The sequence below is a fragment of the Poromitra crassiceps genome (assembly GCF_964638095.1).
Source record: "Poromitra crassiceps genome assembly, chromosome: 27".
In the NCBI taxonomy this organism is placed as follows: Eukaryota; Metazoa; Chordata; class Actinopteri; order Beryciformes; family Melamphaidae; genus Poromitra; species Poromitra crassiceps.
Window position 1 is genome coordinate 2,079,667 of NC_139650.1, and position 22,023 is coordinate 2,101,689.

The 22,023-nt window shown below is 45.1% G+C and overlaps 2 protein-coding genes across 2 annotated transcripts; both read right to left on the minus strand.

Moving 5' to 3' along the window:
- Positions 1-8,106: 8,106 nt before the first annotated feature.
- LOC310799136 (sorting nexin-6) lies at positions 8,107-19,644 on the minus strand. Its single transcript, XM_083661702.1, has 14 exons — positions 19,506-19,644; positions 19,169-19,276; positions 17,042-17,149; positions 15,785-15,845; positions 15,517-15,644; positions 13,807-13,890; positions 12,791-12,865; positions 12,114-12,144; positions 10,943-11,030; positions 10,797-10,836; positions 10,543-10,629; positions 9,658-9,747; positions 9,395-9,460; positions 8,107-9,166 (listed from the first exon to the last, which is right to left on the minus strand). Exons 1-14 carry the CDS (start codon positions 19,509-19,511, stop codon positions 9,029-9,031), a joined length of 1,110 nt encoding a protein of 369 aa, XP_083517828.1. The 5' UTR covers positions 19,512-19,644; the 3' UTR covers positions 8,107-9,028.
- A 403-nt stretch (positions 19,645-20,047) lies between these two features.
- On the minus strand, positions 20,048-21,920 carry LOC310799254 (dnaJ homolog subfamily B member 9). Its single transcript, XM_083661825.1, has 3 exons — positions 21,738-21,920; positions 20,955-21,202; positions 20,048-20,748 (listed from the first exon to the last, which is right to left on the minus strand). Exons 1-3 carry the CDS (start codon positions 21,788-21,790, stop codon positions 20,432-20,434), a joined length of 618 nt encoding a protein of 205 aa, XP_083517951.1. The 5' UTR covers positions 21,791-21,920; the 3' UTR covers positions 20,048-20,431.
- Positions 21,921-22,023: the final 103 nt, after the last annotated feature.

Consider the following 22,023-nt stretch of genomic DNA (forward strand, 5'->3'; position numbering starts at 1 on the left):
TGTTAAATGGAAACTTTTTTTATGTGAGTTTTTACAGGGGTGGGAGAGGTTAGGTTTAGGCATGGGGGGTGGGAGAGGTTAGTGTGGTATAGGCTTGTAAATGCATTCCTATATCATCCCAGTAGGTGGCAGTATCACCCTACTAGACTAGGCTGAATGTATGTACATGCACACTGCACTTGTCTTGAAATAGTTCAGTAAAGAACCTCTCATTCTTCCTCATACAACACAACAGTTAGGTTTAGGGTCTGGGAGGGTTAGGCGTGGGGGGTGGGAGAGTTTAGGTTTAGGCGTCGGGGGTGGGAGAGGTTAGGTTTATGGATAGAAGGTGGGAAAGGTTAGGGTCTGCATAGTCTCGCTGGCCAGCCTCCTCTCCCTTCCGTCCGAGGAGTCTGGCGCCGCAGGTCTCCACAGTGGGATTGCGATGGGCGGCGCTTAGCGGCAGTGCCCCTCGAAAATAGTTTCAAACAATCCAACTTCAGCGTGTAGCAACAAGCTAGCGTGTAGGTTTCTGCCGTTAGCTTGCTAGCTAGTTAGTGTTGTTGTTTTCACTGCGGCGGCAGGGCACTATTTACAGCGACACACAGGGAGGAGGGAGCGGAAGCCGCTCTGATTGACATGGTCGGAGCCAATGACAGAGCTTGTAATAAGCCGGGAGCGGACATCCGGCTGCCACCGAAACAGTCGCTCCCATGGGAGAACCGAGTAGAGCAGGGGAGGGTTTATCCCAGTTATGGAGACCTGCGGCGCCAGACTCCTTGGACGGAAGGGAGAGGAGGCTGGCCAGCGAGACTAGGGTCTGAGTTATTGTTAGGTATGGGGCGTGGGAGTGGGGTGTCCCGACCACCTCAGACCCTCTAGAGACAATAAAAATGACCAGGGGATCGTCTCATTTCAGATATTAAAATATGTTTGGTTGACATGAGTGACTGACTGTGTAGATGGAAAACCAGATCATGATGAAAATCAAACAAGGAGGATATTCAAATTCAAGCATATTGCTAATCTTTAAAACATGATGGTTACAAATTAGAATCAAGCATTTTCCAAACTTTCAAGACTTTGTATGAACCCTGTACATAAACACAGGACAGCACAACAAAGCACAAAAACAAAAACATCCACATAAATAAACACTCAAATCCCCCCTCCACCACAGATAGCAATTAACAGAGTTCCTACACATTTTCATGGATACAATTTCAAAACTTTTCCATGACTTTTGAAAGATCGATAATATAATTTCCATGTAATGTGAGGCGGTGACTCTGAATCAATACCAGAAATTATTACGTAGGACAAATAGGACACAGCTGCTCTTAATATGGGTTTTTAGTGCTTTAGTGTCACTGCATCATAGAAGCTATTGAACTAAAACAGGAATTTTCCATAAAAATATTCATATAAAATACAAGAAGCACTAAAAGCGACACATATTAGAGCTACGTTACGTAAACAGCTACAGAGAATAAATGTGCCGTCTTATTACATTACATGGAAGGTTATCCACGGGAAGATTACGGTCACCATTTCATTACACACAACACAATGTCATGACTTTTCCTAAACTTTCATGGATTTTACCAATTTAATGAGTTTTCCAGGCTTGGAAAACAAGATTTTGAAATTTTTCCAGGTTTTCCATGGCTGTGGGAACCATGAATTAAATGTTTACTCTCCTGTGTGGATTTTCATGTGTTTCTTAACGCATTGTTTACGACCAAAGCCTTTACCACAGACTGTTTATCTCCTGTGTGGACTATCATGTGTGTCTTCAAGTACATTGTACAACCAAAACCTTTACCGCAGACTGAACAATTAAATTGTTTCTCATCTGTGTGGACTATCATGTGTATGTTCAGGTTTTTTCTTTGACCAAAACCTTTACCACAGACTGAGCAATTAAATTGTTTCTCACCTGTGTGGACTATCATGTGTATCTTCAGGTTTGTTTTTTGACCAAAACCTTTACCACAGACTGAGCAATTAAATTGTTTATCAACTGTGTGGATTAGCATGTGTGTCTTAAGGTTGCACTTTCGACCAAAATCTTTACCACAGACTGAGCACTTAAATTGTTTCTCACCTGTGTGGACTTCTATCATGTGTGTCTTCATGCTTTCTTTACGGGTAAAACCTTTACCACAGACTGAGCACTTAAATTGTTTATCACCTGTGTGGAGTATCATGTGTATCTTCAGGTTTGTTTTTTGACCAAAACCTTTACCACAGACTGAGCAATTAAATTGTTTATCACCTGTGTGGACTATCATGTGTGTCTTCAGGTTTCTTTTTCGACCAAAACCTTTACCGCAGACTGAGCACTTAAATTGTTTCTCACCTGTGTGGACTTCTATCATGTGTGTCTTCACGCTTTGTTTACGAGTAAAACCTTTACCACAGACTGAGCAATTAAATTGTTTATCACCTGTGTGGACTATCATGTGTGTTTCCAGGTTGCTTTTTCGACCAAAACCTTTACCACAGACTGAGCAATTAAATTGTTGATGACCTGTGTGGACTATCATATGTCTCTTCAGGTTTATTTTATGACCAAAACCCTTACCACAGACTGAGCAATTAAATTGTTTATCTCCTGTGTGGACTATCAAGTGTCTCTTCAAGCATCCATTACGACCAAAACCTTTACCACAGACTGAGCAAATAAATTGTTTATCTCCTGTGTGGATTATCATGTGTGTCTTCAGGGTTGCTTTATGACCAAAACCTTTACCACAGACTGAGCAATTAAATTGTTTCTCACCTGTGTGGACTATCATGTGTGTCTTCAGGTTTCTTTTTCGACCAAAACCTTTACCGCAGACTGAGCAATTAAATTGTTTTTCACCTGTGTGGACTTCTATCATGTGTGTATTCACGCTTTCTTTACGAGTAAAACCTTTACCACAGACTGAGCAATTAAAATTTTTATCTCCTGTGTGGACTATCATGTGTGTCTTCCAGTGTCCTTTATGACCAAAGCCTTTACCACAGACTGAGCAATTAAATTGTTTATCTCCTGTGTGGACTATCATGTGTGTCTTCAAGTGTGCTTCATTACCAAATCTTTTACCACAAACTGAGCAGCTGAAGCTGTTTTCCTGTGAGTATAAACCTGACTGAGGTTCACTAGTTTCCATCCATTCATCATCACTGTCTTCAGTCTCAGAAGAGTCTTTAGTCTTGTCATCACTCGTTGGTTGTGAATTACTACCTGGATATACATTCCTGACTGGCTCTGATATTCCACAGTCCTCTCCATCACCCTCTGTTTTCATATGTTCAGCTGAGCTGCTGGGTAGAGGCTCTGCCTCTCTGTTCTCCTCAGTTCGGCTTTGATGAAGCTGTGAGGACTGAGGTTTCTCTTCCTCATCTTCACTCTTCACAGGGACAGCAGAGAATGGGAACATGGTGATATCAGCCTCCTCCAGCCCTTGAAGCTCTTCTCCCTCCCGACTGGTCAAGAGTTCCTCCTGTTCTTCTTTTATGTGTGGGGGCTCTGGGTCCTCCTGAAGCTGCTCTCCGTCGTGACTGGTCCAGAGTTCCTCCTGTTCCTCTTTTATGTGTGGGGGCTCTGGGTCCTCCTGAAGCTGCTCTCCCTCGTGACTGGTCCAGAGTTCCTCCTGTTCCTCTTTGATATGTGGGTGCTCTGGGCATTCCTGGTCCAGACTGGGGCTCCACTCCTGTAGCTCATGAGAAACTTCTTTAATGACCAACAGCTGCTGGAAGTCTGGAGGTATGGCTACTCTATGTAACCGCACTACAGGATTTAAAACAGTGTCTCGCAGCTTTCGTTGTTGCTCGTTCTTTTTTGAATGAGGAGATCCAAGCCTGACGGACTGAATTGTTAACTCGTCACGCTCCATTTCTTTCTTCAGAAGCAGTTAACTCAGTGGAGTGTAGTCTGGGCACCTTCCACCCCGCTTTTTGTCATGGGGGCGTAAACCCCGGACCCAGAATTAACACCGGATGGCAATGCGCCTAACAACGTCTTTGTTGCCGTTAGCTTGACGCGGTGATGTTACCTAAACTAGAGTCTGATCAAAACAAAGCTAGCGTTACATAAAACAAAACGTTTATGCAATATGGCATCTCCGCCACCACCGCCTGACACACCGGTCAAAACGGTGAAAGAGGATTCTGATACTTGGGTCAAATTGTCAAGTTAACGTGAAAGTTGACGAGCTAGAAACGCTGCCATCCGGTCTAGGGCGGGCTCTAGGCCGGAGCCAGTAGGGTGACAAAATCAATTGTGGGCGGGAGCCAGGCTCTTTCTCGCCGAGAAGAGCCTGGTGACGCGAGGTTAGTGGAGTGGGAAGATCTGAAGATCTGGACTCAGGCAAAAAAAAAACTTCCTCCTCGTAGGCTACTCTGCTATTATTCTTTCAAACAGCCCAAATATCTCTTCAACGGCCTCAGTTAGTCACCATTTGACCAACGCTGTCAGGTTTTGGACATTAGACATTTCCATACAGTGACACAGGAACTTTTCCTCCTGGACGATTTACTGATAAACGCTGTTCTCAAAGCTCCCACGTTAGCTCGAATAGCTTCACAGCTAACTAAACCATTCATCGGAGTCCATAAGAGTAGCTTCTTCTTCCTCTCCGCGCTAAACGGAGCCTCGACTCCCGTTCGTGATTATATAATCCATACGGTCTTCTGTTGGTCAGTTACAGCTGTAAACCATGAAAGGGGGGACGTAAAACCAGAACAACGCGGCAGCTTGAGCGACCTAACTGGCGAGGTTAGCCTCGTTGCGTTTCTGCATTTCTATGGGGGAACGAAAAATTACTGCCCCAGACAAAGCGGAAACACCACCGGAAACACCAAGGCGAGAGACGACCCACCCATGATGGCGAAGCTACTCAGGACCCCAGGACCTGCGACTATTACTGTATACTATGCCTGCGACACATATACAAGAAAAGTGCTGTAACTGTCCAATCAGTTCCCAGCTAACCTTGCGTCCGCAGGCTCAGATAACCTCAGGCTCAGAGGGGAGAGCATGGGGGAGAGGCTGCGTACTGAGGCAGGAAGACAGAAGAATACCCGCCCCCGTCTTCCGGTGGCCTGTGCTGTAGTGTTTTCGTCCCCCCACAGAAATGCAACAGTAGGCTACGAGTTAGAGAAAAAATAAGAAGCATGGACATACCAAACGAAGTGTTTGTTTTGAGCTAACGCTAGTTACTCGTGTTTTCTAAACGGAACACAAGAAGTTAGCGGATTTTTTTGCCTGGAGCACAGTACGGTCTTCCGCCCATAGCCGGAAAACTCGGAGCGAGGTTTTTCCATCCAGGCTAGTTCCCAGCTGGTCCACGTACTCTGACAACGCTGAAAACTTCAGTACACAAACCTCTAACCAACCATTGCGTTTATAAACTAGCCCTTAAAACAGGCAGAATATAGACAGTTTTAACTTGACAACAATAACAACCGTCACAACCCACCTGAATATCCGGTTTACTTCCTGTATACATAGCTGAGCGCAGGCTGATATTCGGCTCTTATTAAATGTTAACGTTAGGCCGTGTCTCCGACAGACACATTAACAAGGTAGCCTATTTCGGTCTTTATGTCTTGTAGTAGTTAGTAGTAGTTGTTGTTGTTGTTGTTGTTGATAGTTGCCATAACAACCACCCCTGTCGGAAAGACGTGCACACGCTGGGTAGGAAGCGTTGTTGTCCCGGAGGCGATATTCTTTTTTCGGATGATGGCGAAGGCATAACCCGCCCCTTTCTGCCTCTGATTGGCTGATTGGTTTATAACGCTGCCACTAATCAGAGGCAGAGAGGGCCAGGGGTGGGTTATGCCTTCGCCGTCATCCCAAAAAAATATCGCTTCCGGTAAGCTAGCTAGCTAGCTAATGTTAGCTGCTGGTTGGTTGGCTAACTAGCGAATGTTAGCCGTTAGCTAACGTTAACACATTAACTAGACAAACACAGACATGCAGAGCTCCAAAAACAGAGCAATTCGTGATTTTGTTACTGTAGTTTCTGCAGAGTAACGTCCATGTCACGGATCTGACTGATAGTGCAGTAACAGTCAGCAGCTATGATAGCGCAGCCAGGGGGGGGAGGAAGTCCATATATGGTCCATCCGGTCATGGGTCATAGGACATTACGTCATCACAGGATAACGCGATTGGCTGGCTCAGATCTGTTCAAATCTGAGCCAGCCAATCACGTTGTCCTGCGTTGTTTGAGACGTGTATAAAAGGCGACCGCGGGTGGGGGTGGGTGGGGGGAACCAGAGGAGAGCAGAGGGGGGAGAGGAGAGGAGAGAGGGGGAACCAGAGGAGAGGGGGGGAGAGGAGAGAGGAGGGGAGAGGAGAGAGGGGGAACCAGGGGGAGAGGAGAGACCAGAGGGGAGAGGAGGGGGGGAACCAGGGGGAGAGGAGAGAGGGGGGACCAGAGGGGAGAGAGGGGGAGAGGAGGAGGGGAACCAGGGGGAGAGGGGGGGAGAGGAGAGAGGGGGAACCAGAGGAGAGGGGGGGAGAGGAGAGAGGAGGGGAGAGGAGAGAGGGGGAACCAGGGGGAGAGGAGAGAGGGGGGACCAGAGGGGAGAGAGGGGGAGAGGAGGGGGGGAACCAGGGGGAGAGGAGAGGAGAGAGGGGGGACCAGAGGGGAGAGAGGAGGGGGGGAACCAGGGGGAGAGGAGAGACCAGAGGGGGGAGAGGAGAGAGGGGGAGAGGAGGGGGGGAACCAGGGGGGGAGAGGAGAGAGGGGGAACCAGAGGAGGGGAGAGGAGAGAGGGGGAACCAGAGGAGGAGAGGAGAGAGGGGGAACCAGAGGGGGGAGAGGAGAGGGGGAACCAGGGGGAGAGGAGAGGAGAGAGGGGGAACCAGAGGAGAGGGGGGGAGAGGAGAGAGGAGGGGAGAGGAGAGAGGGGGAACCAGGGGGAGAGGAGAGAGGGGGGACCAGAGGAGAGCAGAGGAGGAGAGGAGAGAGGGGGAACCAGAGGGGGGAGAGGAGAGGGGGAACCAGGGGGAGAGGAGGAGAGAGGGGGGACCAGAGGGGAGAGAGGGGGAGAGGAGGGGGGGAACCAGGGGGAGAGGAGAGAGAGGGGGAGAGGAGGGGGGGAACCTGGGGGGAGAGGAGAGAGGGGGAACCAGAGGAGGGGAGAGGAGAGAGGGGGAACCAGAGGAGAGGAGAGCAGAGGAGGAGAGGAGAGAGGGGGAACCAGAGGGGAGAGGAGAGAGGGGGAACCAGGGGGAGAGGAGAGAGGGGGCACCAGAGGGGAGAGGAGGGGGGAACCAGGGGGAGAGGAGAGAGGGGGGACCAGAGGGGGGAGAGGAGAGAGGGGGAGAGGAGGGGGGGAACCAGGGGGAGAGGAGGGGAGAGGAGAGGGGCTGGATCCCTCCAGGGGCACTGCCATCCCTCTGGGCGGCCCTGGTAGTGGAAGCGATCATCTTGCTCTATAATGACCAGAATGGGTGTTGTTCAAACTGAACATTTATTTCTTCAACATGCTGCAGCAGAAAGGGAGATAAACAGCGGACACTATTTTCATAGTTAAGCTATGAAGTAGCCTACTTCCCCCCGCAGCATCGTGACATTGAATGAAAGTATAGGCTCGTTTGAGATGACTTCTGGCTCGCCTGGGAAGCAGCCGAGAGCAGCCGAGTGCAGTCAGCAAATTAGAGGCAGAGAGGGGCGGGTCATGCCTTCGCCATCATGGGAAAAAAAAGATTGCGTCCCGGAGCTAGCCTGAGAGGCTAATAAAAGCTACATGTTACAGAGTAAGCTGACTATCAGTACGTTATTGCACGCATAGGCCTATCTTTACATTTAAACGTTTACATAGCAGAAATAGAAATAGAAGTAGGCTATGTCAGTGTTTTCCCCGAATAGCTGAGAAAGTGGACACTGTCAATAGTTAGCACTGTGAAGCTGATACAATTCAGGTGGCGGTAATGCAACATTTAACGATGCCAACCGCCATAAAACACAGAAGAAGAAGCTGAGAAAAAGGAAGTGCTGTGGGGTTGCAGCTGGTGAAAACCGATTGTTTCCTAGGGTCACTTCAGCTGGATTTCTCAATTAGTATGAGGCATATTGAAAACAAGAAGTGACACTGAGTGAACAATATATGTGGAGACTTTATTATCAATAGCAGACACTGCGAGTGATTATAAAAATAATAATCGTGCAATCAAACTGAACTGAGTGGTAATGTTAGATGTGATCTCAAACAAAGTAGAAATATTCTAATAACATTCTCTGTAAAAAGAAAGTTTCATAGGCTACTTCATTTCGTCAAGTAGCCTACAATAAGTAAAGTGAGTAATTTGCTTGTTATCATCAATTTAGACTTACATTCAGGGTTCCCACATCTTCTCAAACATCAGATTCAAGGACTTTTCTTGTCCCTCAACTTCAAGGACCCAACACAGCATGATTTAAGTATTATAATAAAATTATTATAGTATTGAGAATTCTTATAATGAGAAAGAGCGGGCTTTACAGAAGCTCACAGACAATTAAAAAGAGAGGCTTGAATGTGTGTACATCTCAACTGTGCTGTTACACAAGTAAAAAAAAGAACTTAAATTTCTATTCTTGCACAAAATCTATAAATTCAAGCATGCTGATCCATGTCTTTTATGTCTATTTAAAAAAAACTTTCAAGGCCTTGATTTTTTCTCTGTCAAATTCACAAACTTTCAAAGATGTCAAGGACCAATGGGAACCCTGTACTGTAGGCTACATTGTAACATAGTGAGCTGGCAGGGCTAGGAACATGTTTGGGTTATACACTGCTCTGTTTAGATATGCCGATGCTTTATAGAGAGCCGCAGGAACGAGTCTGGAAATCATCGATGCTAACACTCCTGGTTCTCATAAAAGTGGTCCTCATGTGTGAAGATGATATTACTAAACACTGGTTCGCGATTGATTAAGCTTGCGTTGCCCAGAGACCTTATTAGAAGCATCGTGCCAAAAACCCATTCAAAAATCCTATCCTATCATCAAATCATAGACAGAAACAGTGAAGAACCAGGAAGTCCGGGACGTCCGCGGGGCCACTAGGCCAGCCCTCTGCAGGCTTGTAGGTGCTGGCTGTAGCGGTCAGCACTCTCCCTGGCTGTAAGAAGCTGCTTTTCACACCACTGAACCAGAACCTGCTGCAGCATCTCCACACGTGCACGCTGGAGCCGTGATATCTGACACACACACACACACACACACACACACACACACACACACACACACACACACACACACACACACACACACACACACACACACACACACACACACACACACACACACACAAATACATGTTTGCATCTGCATGTGCACAAAGAAACAGCATAATACTGCAGGTATTACAGTTGAGGTGGTTAGGCAGGTAGGTGATGAGAAAATTGGAAATCCAGTGTTGTTTTTACCTCCTGTTTAGCCATTCCAGATATGTGATCAAACTCCTTCTCTGCTGCCTTCTTCACCTCCTCCATCTGATGAATATGGAGAGCATGCCATCATCATTATGCACTTGGTGTTCATCAAAATAAATGTACTGTTTATAATGGCATCTCGTGTCCTAAAATCAGCTTTCCCTAGCAGCTGTGATGGTACTGATTCAGCTGAGCAGAACGTTGCTGACACCTGATCGTCACAAGAAAACACTCCGTATGAGGCCATGGACACTCACAACAGCCTTCTTCAAAGGTTTGGCCCTCTCTGCGTTCCTGCTGGCCGTCTCCAACTCCACTAGTTTACAGGTTCTCCTGAACAGCATTTCCTGCATTGAATAAATACATTGAATGAAAAGACATTTGTGATGATACTCCAGAAAATGTCATAAAAACTACAGAAATACTAGGATAGCGATAGTGGTCAGATGTTTCGAGTAGGGGTGTAAAAATTCATCCTTTTTAAGATACAACACGATGGAATAGAATCATTGACAGATGAATTGTTTGTTTAACATTTATGTTGACATTCAGATTTTAAAGCATTTTATAAATAAACAGGAGTGGATATTTATCTGACTGCTTGTATTAATTGATGAAAAAGTAGTCCTGTGCAGTAATAATATAGAAAATTGAGGATGTGATATTTGGAACCAAGATACTTTGAGCTGTATCGAGATGCATCGTGGTATCGAATCATTGACAGATTAATCGTGATCTAATCAAATCGTGAGGCCATTGAGGATTCACAGCCCTAGTTTAAATATGGCCTGTCACAAATCAAGAGAAGTCTGAGATTATAAGTATAGTATATGAAGAGAGAGCGTATGAAATAAGGTTCGAGCTGGGAAGCACATTTCTTTTTTATTGGTGATACATACAGGGTTCACACATGTTGATGATGTTAAATGGCGCTTGGTAAACACCATTTTGTGCATTACTGCCACCTTCTGAATTTCAGCAGTTACACAATATTCACAAAACGATGTCCACCCAAAGTGCTCGCAATCATAATATTGTCCATTCTGTCACCCAGACTCATTTTTCGAGTTTTCTCAAAAATGTCCCTCATATTGTCTAGATCTTTTCCAGTTAGAAGCATGATTAAAAAAAAGTTGACAGACCTTCTCTGCCTCCTGGTAGCGTGACTCCAGGTCCAGGCCCAGACCCAGAGTGCTCACGTTGTTCTCAGCCACACTCGCGCTGTTTTTCTGCACACACACACACACACACACACACACACACACACACACACACACAACACAACACAACACAACACAACACACAACACAACACAACACACACAGATGATTTGCTAAAGGAATATAGCGGAATATAATTATATTTCTATGATGAATTTCTATGGCAGAAATCTTACCCCCATTGAATCAAAGACCTCGGACATTTTCACACAAATCCTGTAAGAAGGAAGTCTCATTGTCTTCTACTGTATTGTAGAGTATGTACTGCACACACAATGAGTTTTTACATGTGATTTAGCTACATAGGACCAATGTGTCTCACTTGTTGAAGGCCTGTTTCTCAGGTTGCTCCCCTGATTCCACACAGAGTTGCAGAGCAGTAGAGAAGTGCCCACAGGCCACTGCTATTTCTGCACACAAATGGAACACGGGACACGCTGTAACGTCAGACGTGGGTCAAACAGCACTTGCAAATCATTCATAGCATTTATTTTAACTTGGCTAGAGCAGTGGTTCTCTTAACGTTTCCATGTCAACGACCCCTTAACTGACACAAATGTCGACCACAGACCTCCATTCCAGGGTCGCAGTGCAGACTGTCAACACAATGCCGGTTACACTGGGGAACCCTTGAAACCCCCTCATGGACCCCCTGGCCCTGGGGGTCCCCGGACCCCCCCCACTTTGTGTAAGTTTCGTAGACCTTCACAAGGTTATAGCATTGTGAATGTGCTACATTTTGTTCTTAGAGCATGTTGCATTTATTAGAGCACTGTGTCCCTTTAAGAGACTTTCTGGAAGTAGAAGAGTGAGTATAGGCTGAACAGATTGAATGCCTCACTACCGGCCATGACCAACCTTGGGTTATCTGGAAAACCCTAAACCGCCTGCGGGTTGGGGAGGGACGCTGCAAAGTGTCCATGAAGAAATGGAGAGTGACAAGCTCGGATGCATGTGTGTGTGGCGACCCCCAAACCATGGAACATCTCATGAGTTGCAGCTCTGCTCCACAATGCACTGGAGTTGATCTGGCCGAGCCAAACATTGCCGCGCTCGCATGTGCCAACCATTGGAAGGATACGATATACGGTAGTCAATGGCGATAAAGTCGGACACGAGGAAGAAGAAGGCTGAACAGACATAAAACCACACGTATGCTTTGCTTTGTACGAATTGAGCCTTGTTGTCAAATGATGACGTTGAGCCCGGTTCATTTTAAGGGTGCCACGTAATAACTTATCTGACATGATCTGAACTGCCTGACATAGTAAACAAACCCTGCACACCTGCTACTCCCAGCAGGTTCAAGCAAAAAAATAATTACTAGTTAGAAATAATATAAGGTCCGATTAATACATGTGCTCCTATAAATATCGACTACTGAATCTAAACACACTTAAATCACAAATGACACCAGCGAATTAAAACGTTCTCTAATTCCAGCCTCTACAAATGAAATTGTATTGTAATTGTAAATAAAGCGGTTTTCTTACTTTGCTCAGTCTGAACCACATCCAGGAACCTCTGGAAGGAAAAATAAAAATAAATAAAAAGGACTGTGTGTGTGTAAAGAAAAATAAATAAAAAGGAGTGTGTGTGAGTGTGTGTGTGTGTGTGTGTGTGTGTTTCAAGTTTCAAGTTTTCTTTATTGAATATTCTCTTGGCAGTTTATGTAACTGAAATACGAGAATATTTACAATGGATAACATCAATGGAGTACAACATAAAAATATAAAAACCACAATTTAGAATAAAATAATAATAAATTGGTTAATCTTTTGTATTTTATCAACAGTCTATGGCAGTGATGTGTAGGGCTGTTCATTCTATATTATTTAGCATTCAGGAGAGATGTGAGGAATGGGATGGGTGATTTTTCATATCTTTTTGTTCTTGTTTTGGTCATGTTAAGTTGGGTGCAGTTTCTGGTTTGGTGGTTTGATGTTTGGGCTTTGGTAGGTGGCAGCCAGGCTCTGAAGGGGGAATCCAGAAGACCCAAGGCAAAGTGTGTGTGTGTGTGTGTGTGTGTGTGTGTGTGTGTGTGTGTGTGTGTGTGTGTGTGTGTGTGTGTGTGTGTGTGTGTGTGTGTGTGTGTGTGTGTGTGTGTGTGTGTGTGTCTCTGCGCGTGTGTGTGTGTGTGTGTGTGCGCGTGTGTGTGTGTGTGCCTCACCTCAGCAGCTGTCTTGGTGTTCCCAGTTAGAGTCAGGTTATGATCACGCTCGGTTTGAAAGAACTCGTCCACATCCTGCAGACACAGTCATGAAGTTAAAGCCCATCACACTGCCTGAACCGATACTTTTTATTTTTATTTTAAGTGGATTTAAAGTTAAAGTTTTTAATTTATTTAAAATATTTGAAGCTGCATCACTCCAAACGATGACGTTAGTGAAGGTGCATGCAGCAGTGCTGGTTTTCGGAGCACCACTCAGCAGCTCAAGCATATTGGTACCGAAAGGCACCTATAAACCTGTGTTGCAATTCGGTAACAGGAGAGACCGCATAACATTTCACTCGGACCAAAACGTCTAAAAAAAATCACAGATTTAAAGTTTTTTTTTTTTTTTTTTTTTTTTAAGTTTTGGTCTTTGTTCTATGGTCTCTCCCGATTCTAAATATAGCTGAACCGTTTGGTTTGACGAGGCAAAACTATTTTTATAAGCATTTCACGAAATGTCTACGGGGAAAATAAATGGCGGATGAAAATCTCTGGTACAGTGCTGAAGCAGGAAGTAGGCGGTCACTTTGCCTCTCTATGTCATACAGCACCACCAAACAGCTGTTTCCTCCTCCACCATGCTTTCAACAGCTCTGAAACCCATTCAGCTTTTAGCACCGGCAACATAAACACCACTACTACTGCTGCTGCAGCAGCAGATCCCCGTTACCACCAAACCTGAGTTATTCCACTTCCAGAACCACACCTACAGAACCTACAGTGTGATTAACAGAACCACACCTACAGTTCGAGAGGGGATGAGTTCGAGAGGGGATGAGTTCGAGAGGGGATGAGTTCAAGAGGGGATGAGTTCGAGACGAGAGGGGATGAGTTCGAGAGGGGATGAGTTTGAGACGAGAGGGGATGAGTTCGAGAGGGGATGAGTTTGAGACGAGAGGGGATGAGTTCGAGAGGGGATGAGTTTGAGACGAGAGGGGATGAGTTCGAGAGGGGGGGGGGGCGTACTGCACCTTGTGGCCCTCTTTCCTCATCCCTTCCATGGCTTGACTTAGACGGTTGAAGATATTTTTCCTGACTTTCTGGCGGCCTGGAGGCTGCACACAAAAACACACACAGGTCTCAACGTCTGATTTTCCTACACACACACAGTTCAGTAATAAAGGCACAGTACGTACAGCAGGCCCGTAGCTACCATTGAGGACACCGAGGTCTGCCAACCATACCATGACCATGATGGGCCATTGTATTTAATAGAGCGGTATTCTACCATGTGATTGTGACCTGTATGCAGAATAAAAATTATATTATATGGTAGACATTTATTTTTTGTATCATTTTAAAGCAACAGCACAGTAAATAGGATATTAATCTAACATGATGTCTGTAGTTCTTTATAGATCTAGCCTCTTAATTTTGCTCTCAAAGTGCACCAGATTGAAGTATTTTACTTTAAAATGGACAACATTTTCTAACCCCTTGGACCCCCCACGCCGCGCTAAAATGACCTCGGTATTTCTCAAACCCTGGCTACGGGCCTGACGTACAGTAGGCTATATTAAATCATCTCTGGAATTAAGCATTACGATGACTCAGTGTGCGTGTGGTGTGCGTGTGTGAAACCAAGGGTCAGGAAATAAATAAATACTAGAACGACCGCAACGTGGACTTATGCCTCCGCCATTAGTTCATTCTTGAGTCCAAATTGCCATTTGAGGCAAATTGGAAGAAATTCCGTCAAGGCGCTCCTGTGATATTGCGTTAACCAACTTGGGAATGGCATTCGTGAGGTCACAGTGACCTTGAAGTTTGACCACCAAAATGTAATCAGTTCATCCTTGAGGCCAACTTAATGTTTGAGGCAAATTTGATGAAATTCTGTCAAGGCATTCCTGAGATATGGCGTTAACAAGCTTGAAAATGGCGTTCGAGAGGTCACAGTGACCTTGACCTTTGATCACCAAAATGTCATCAGTTCATCCTTGCGCCCAAGTCGACGTTTGAGCCAAATTGGCAGAGATTCCATCAAGCCGTTCTTGACATATCGCTTTAACGAACTTGGGAATGGCGTTCGTGAGGTCACAGTGACCTTGAAGTTTGACCACCAAAATGTAATCAGTTCATCCTTGAGGCCAACTTAATGTTTGAGGCAAATTTGATGAAATTCCGTCAAGGCATTTCTGAGATGTTGCGCCAACAAGCTTGAAAATGGCGTTCGAGAGGTCACAGTGACCTTGACCTTTGATCACCAAAATCGAATCAGTTCATCCTTGAGTCCAAGTCGATGTTTGAGGCAAATTTGATGAAATTCCGTCAAGGCATTCGTGAGATATCGCGTTAACAAGCTGGAAAATGGCGTTTGAGAGGTTACAGTGACCTTGACCTTTGACCACCAAAATCGAATCAGTTCATCCTTGAGTCCAAGTCCATGTTTGAGACAAGTTCGATTCAATTCCGTCAAGGCATTCCTGAGATATCACGTTAAGAAGCTTGAAAATGGCGTTTGAGAGGTCACAGTGACCTTGACCTTTGACCTTTGACCACCAAAATCTAATCAGTTCATCCTCGAGTCCAAGTCGATGTTTGAGACAAGTTTGACATGAATCTCTTATCTTTCCTGTCAGTAAATGCTTAACAGTTTATTGTCCTTTACTCTCATAAAGGTGTATCACACTGTATCCATGGAAATTGTGTAAAGCTCTATTTTCTTAGTGTGGACTTACTTCTGTGCTAGTAAGGAAGCTGTCCAGGGCTTTGTTTTTACTGAGTGTGCTGTGTGCAGCAACCTGGCAGAGATACGCTTCCAGTGCCTTGCAGTAGGGCTGCCACTCCTGTCCCATGGCCAGGAACCCTACAGAAGAGAACGGAGACCATCAACATTCTAACCACATCACATGACAGTCTGATCGTACAAACAGCTGCCTTAAAAGAGCACTTCAGTATATTTGCATGTGTCAAAGAAATATTTATTTTATTTTTTATTATACGTACCAAGCTGTTTGATCACTTTAGCAGATGCATTCACCTGAGCCTTTGCTGGAAGAGGAGGGAACTTGAAAAAGAGCAAAATGAAAAAAAGAGTAAAAGGCAAAGCAACATTTTTATACGTTCTTGTATTTATAATTACTAGTATATAACTTCTTGGAGTGCTCAAGATGGGGACCTCTACAAGACCCAGGCTTTGTATTTTTGCAGTGCATAGTGCTTCAGGGATTACGGTATCCATGCTTTAGGCAGTGCAGAGCCCTGTATACAGTGTGCAGTGCAGAGTCCTGTATACAGTGTGCAGTGCAGAGCCCTGTATACAGTGTGCAGTGCAGAGTCCTGTATACAGTGTGCAGTGCAGAGCCCTGTATACAGTGTGCAGTGCAGAGCCCTGTATACAGTGTGCAGTGCAGAGCCCTGTATACAGTGTGCAGTGCAGAGTCCTGTATACAGTGTGCAGTGCAGAGTCCTGTATACAGTGTGCAGTGCAGAGCCCTGTATACAGTGTGCAGTGCAGAGTCCTGTATACAGTGTGCAGTGCAGAGCCCTGTATACAGTGTGCAGTGCAGAGCCCTGTATACAGTGTGCAGTGCAGAGCCCTGTATACAGTGTGCAGTGCAGAGTCCTGTATACAGTGTGCAGTGCAGAGCCCTGTATACAGTGTGCAGTGCAGAGTCCTGTATACAGTGTGCAGTGCAGAGTCCTGTATACAGTGTGCAGTGCAGAGCCCTGTATACAGTGTGCAGTGCAGAGCCCTGTATACAGTGTGCAGTGCAGAGTCCTGTATACAGTGTGCAGTGCAGAGCCCTGTATACAGTGTGCAGTGCACTCGTACCCCAGCCAGTACAGCTACAGTAGAAGTCAAACGTGTCAGCTCTATGCTTCTTTGCATACCAGGAAGCAGCTGGGTGGTTTTCTAACTGTCGTTTCTGTGTCAATGCATGAGTTAAGAACGTTGTACAGCGGATCTCTTAGTCACAACACTGTGCTACCACAGCAGCAGGAGTTTTTAAAAGTCAGCGTAGTTTCAATCACTCCAATCATGCATATCACCCACCCACCCCGGAAAAGACTTGAATCAGTAGTCAGTGCATAAGTATGAAAAAATACAGAGAGGATGCCATACAACAAAGGTTTCAACAGAAGTGGAATCCACATTATGCAAACTAGTGTGTCTCTTCACTGGCTGAGCCTGAACCACAGAACTAATATTTTCTTTAGCCATAGATAGGAGTGTGCTTAGGTGGCATTAAGAGCACTGACTATGAGCCCCTGTATGCCAGGCACGTCCTCCTGAGAGAAGAGGTGCTGCTGGAGCCATTCAAAGTCATCATAGGTCCGGTCCACATGGTACTCTCCTGTCCCAGACAGCTGGCACAGAGAACAGAGACAACACAGACAGATATGACATCAATATAGTCCGTTTTGCAATATTATAACTCAAACAAATCAACTGACCAATCTATTCTCAGTGGTGTATACAGGGTTGAGGAGTAACGCAACATGTATTCGGAATACAGTATTTAAAATACAATATGAGTAACTGTATTCAATAGAGAGGCAAAGTGACCGCCTACTTCCTGCTTCAGCACTGTACCAGAGATTTTCATCCGCCATTTATTTTCCCATAGACATTTCGTAAAATGCTTATAAAAAATAGTTGTACTTTGTCAAATCAAACGGTTCAGCTATATTTAGAATCGGAAGAGACCATAAAACATTTCACTCGAACCAAAACTTAAAAAGCAACATCGAAAAAATATTTTCTTTAAATCTGCAATTTCTTCACATTTTGGTCCGAGTGGAATGTTATGTGGTCTCTCCTGTTTCTAAATATATCTGAACCGTTTGGTTTGAACCAGTAAAAAAAAAAGAATATATATATATATATTTTTACCGATTTTTTATCCCATTTTTATCCCCCATTAGTGCTAATTTAATTTATTTATCCTGGTTGCTACTCCACCCTCTGCCGATCTGGGGAGAGCCGAAACTGGCTCCATGCTTCCTCCGAGACATGGGCAGTTAGCCAGCCACTTCTTTTCACCTGACAGGGGAAGCTTCACCGGTAGGACATAGCACGTGGGAGGTTCACGCTATTCCATCCAGTACCAGGTCTTAACTATGCCTGGTCGTAACTCCTACGTCGGTCTTAGTTAAGACCAGTCTTTAGAGTGGATTTACGCCTGTTGCACCAACACGGCTTACGTCTGGTCTTAACTACGCTGGTCGTAGCAATGCGCGTTCATGTGAATTGTCAGGGAATGCCCTCTGATTGGCCCACAAATGTGCCTCGCGCCGTCACCCACTACTGTATGTGCGTCACTACACCCTCCCTCCTCCCACCCCCCTCCTCCTGTAGAAGCCCCTGGGGAAAATGGCGGCGGCGATTAGTGTCAGGCAGTCTGAATGAAATTGAATGTAACGTTCCCAATTCTATGTATTAAATTCTAAAAAAAATAACGGCAACATTTGGGAACGCTAAGCCACACAACTAGTTAGTTATCATCTTAACATCGTGCTTCAAAGACGGAGAACTGGCTGTGTTACGACGATGACGGTCAAAAAGGTCTCCGCGGAGATCTCTGTTACAGGCAGGCTTTACGCCTCCTCCTGACCAGGCGTAACTCTTACGCCTGGGCGTAGTGAAAATAAGGCTTAAGCCATCTTGGTGCAACCGGCGTAGCTGTTAGGTCGTAAAGTTACGACCAACTTAGCTTAAGACCAGTCGTAAGACCAGTTGGTGCAACCGGCCCCAGAGGAGGAACCACATTAGCAACCAGGATATTGCATGTTTTGGTGAGGGGTTCCTATATGAAGGAAACCCCCAGGGGGCATGGGGAGAACATGCAAACTCCACACAGAAAGGCCCTTTTGATGACCCCACCCGGGCGGTGGGTACTCGAGGCCATGCGGACGGGCACACATTCCTTCAGCGCTCACAGCGTCCCAGGTGATAATCGAACCCAGGACCTTCTAGCTGTGAGGCGACAGCTCTACCACTGAGCCACCATGCCCCCGGTGAAACTATTTTTATAAGCATTTGACGAAATGTCTATGGGAAAATAAATGGCCGATGAAAATCTCTGGTACAGTGCTGAAGCAGGAAGTAGGCGATCACTTTGCCTCTCTATTACAGTTAAGTTACATTTAAATTGGTGGTATTCTGAATATCTGTTCATTACATTCAGAGTGACCCAGACAAATGGGCTCAGCAACACGTTACAAAATATGTTACAAAATACAAAATACATTTTACGGCATGTATTCTGTCGTGGAATACATTTGAAAAGTAACCCTCCCAACACTGGTGTAGCCTACTGCTAATTTAGGAATAATGTTAGCGATGCCTGCAGCAAATAGCCACCAATCAATGAACCACGTTCTCACCTTTTGAGATACAACTAAGAAAGTCAGTGTTTCCCCATCTTTCACTGCCTCCATAACCTTGATGCTATGAGAACTGACGCTCAGAGCAGTTGGTGTCACTTCTTCCTCCTAAAAAAAACAAAAAAAAACAAAAAAACTTCCAACAGAACCAACAAGCAATGAAATAGCTGTAATTCTCAATCCAGACAGGACAAATTAGCATGATTACAAAACTTTTTTTTAACACTGAAAAACACCACCACTTGAATATGTATGCCTGTTTGGCACACAGGCACATCACATGATACTCAGAAGTTGCAAGTTTAACAACCTTTTCCAAGCACTATATCACACTTACCATCATGGCCAAGCTTGTAAGCAAACGTTTGCTGTATGTTTCCTCTGCGTGTGGAATGGTTAAATCTCCTAGTATCTGGATAAAAGAGTGTAGAAGCTGCAAAGATCCGTGTCTCCCGGTGGCTTCAGTGCCCTCACAAGCTCCAACTGCTGAGAAGGCACAGGATATCCTCTAGGTCAAAGTGCACACTGGTCCTGCCAGAAAGGGAATGGTGAAAAAAGTGCCAAAACTAAAGTGCTGGCACAGGGGAAAAGAAGATGAGTAAATTCTGTGTTAGTCAGTAACTCAGGACCTTCGACACACCCATACAGGAAAAGTGCTGTAACTGTCCAATCAGTTTCCAGCTAACAGCCTGTGACAACCCTGTAAACTCTGTACACAAACCTCTAACCAACCATTGCGTTTATAAACTAGCCCATAAAACAGGCAGAATATACACATAATGTAGGTTGTTTCCAAGGGTCACTTCAACTGGATTTCTCAATTAGTATGAGGCATATTGAAAACAAGACTTACACTGAGTAAACAATATATGTGGAGACTTTATTATCAATAGCAGACACTACATTAGCACATAAAGTGATAAAAACAAATGTTAAATCCAATTGAACTAAACGGCAATGTTAGGTGTGAACTGTGAAGTAGAAATATTAAAATAACATTCTCTGTAAAAAAAAATGTTTCATACTTCTTTTTGCCAAGTACCATAAGTAAAGTGAGTAATTTGCTTATCGTCAATTTAGACTTGTCAGACAGAATCGTGTGTCACAATATCCAAAAATCACCATATTGTCACAATATGATTCCACTGAAAAATGATAATATTGAATTATCGGCCAGCCCTAGATACAGGAACCCCCCTCCCCTCCCCACACACACACACACGTCATCACTGGTGCCATCTGCTTGCTTTTTTTTTTTTTATCTTAATAGAAACGCTCTTGCTCCTCTTCAGAATAATAGACATCTTGTTGGTCAAAAAAGTCAGTCCCTGGAAAACTGTACTGCTGCTCGTACGGGTCGTCCTCATCCAAGTCCACGGGGAATCTCCAGTGGTAGTGCGGCTCCTCCATAAAGGGATCGTCATCCATGTAAAGGTCCTGGAACAGGTCTTCAAGGTTGCCAAAGTCAAAGAAGCTGCTCTCGTGTTCAGCCTCTGGGCTGCTCTCATTTTGTAGGAAAGCCTCGTGGCCCAACTGGTCGTACTGTCTCCTCTTCTCCTTGTTAGAGAGCACCCCATAGGCTGAGGGTGGAGAAAATGACTGTTGAAGCTATTGCTTTAACGGCAATTCTAAGCAATACGTAGAAGACAGTTTGTCTATCAAATGCATGTGGACGTCATCTATTTTGTGAGTGATTAAGCGGTAGAATACATATTACTGATGTGGATTACAACTTAACATAGAGGGGAAAAATGGAAAGCATATTGCAGGGCATGCCATTGCTTACCTTCGGCAATTTCTCTGAAAGTCTTCTCTGCCTCCGCGCTCTTGTTCTTGTCAGGGTGGTACTTGATGGCCAGTTTGTGGAAAGCTTTTTTTATCTGTCTGTCAGTTGCCGTCCGTTGAACATTGAGCGTGTCATAGTAATCTCTGCTCGTCTCAGAGGCGTCAGTCCGACCTCCAGATAAGCAGAGCAGGACCACAGCAACCCACATGCTGGCCAGCATCCAGGGGGACACACCTTGCATTGCCATCCTGTGTGTGTGTGAGAGAGGACAGGCATGGGACTTAAGACAAGCTGATCTGGAAGTGCCGCTCCCTTGTGCTTTGACAGCTCGTCATCATAATGTACATAGTGCTATAGTCAACACACGTCAGCATAGCAGAACTCTGTGTGTAATATAGCTATTGGAGAAACAGATGTATTAAAATGAGGCACCACACACACACACACACACACACACACACACACACACAGACGCACACACACACACAGACGCACACACACACAGACGCACACACACACACACAGACACACACACACACACACACACACACACACACACACACACACACACACACACACACACACACACACACACACACACACACACACACACACACAACACACACACACACACACACACACACACACACACACACACACACAAACTTGCTTTGGTGATTCAACAGCCTTCTTTCAATCATTTGGTTGTCATTACGTTGTTTAAAGCAGCTCAAAATGGTAATTTACAGTACTGTCAGTAAGTACTAGTGCTAGGCTACTTACAAAACGCGGTTGTAGAGGTGTGTCAAATGTGGCTTCTTCTTCCCTGTTCTCATTGCCTGTCAAGCAGTATGGCTGCCATGTTGAGACTGTAACTACTAACGTTATTCTTCTAGTCTTCTACTCTGTTAGCTGTTGCCACGGGATGCAGTGTTACACTGGAATTTTAAGAAGATTGTTACTTGTGCCGACAGTCCCAGTTCCCGTGTAAAACAAAACAAACCGAAAACATCCTCCAATGGGTTCAACCACTTCACCAGTAGATGGCGGCAGAGGGTAGAAAAACACA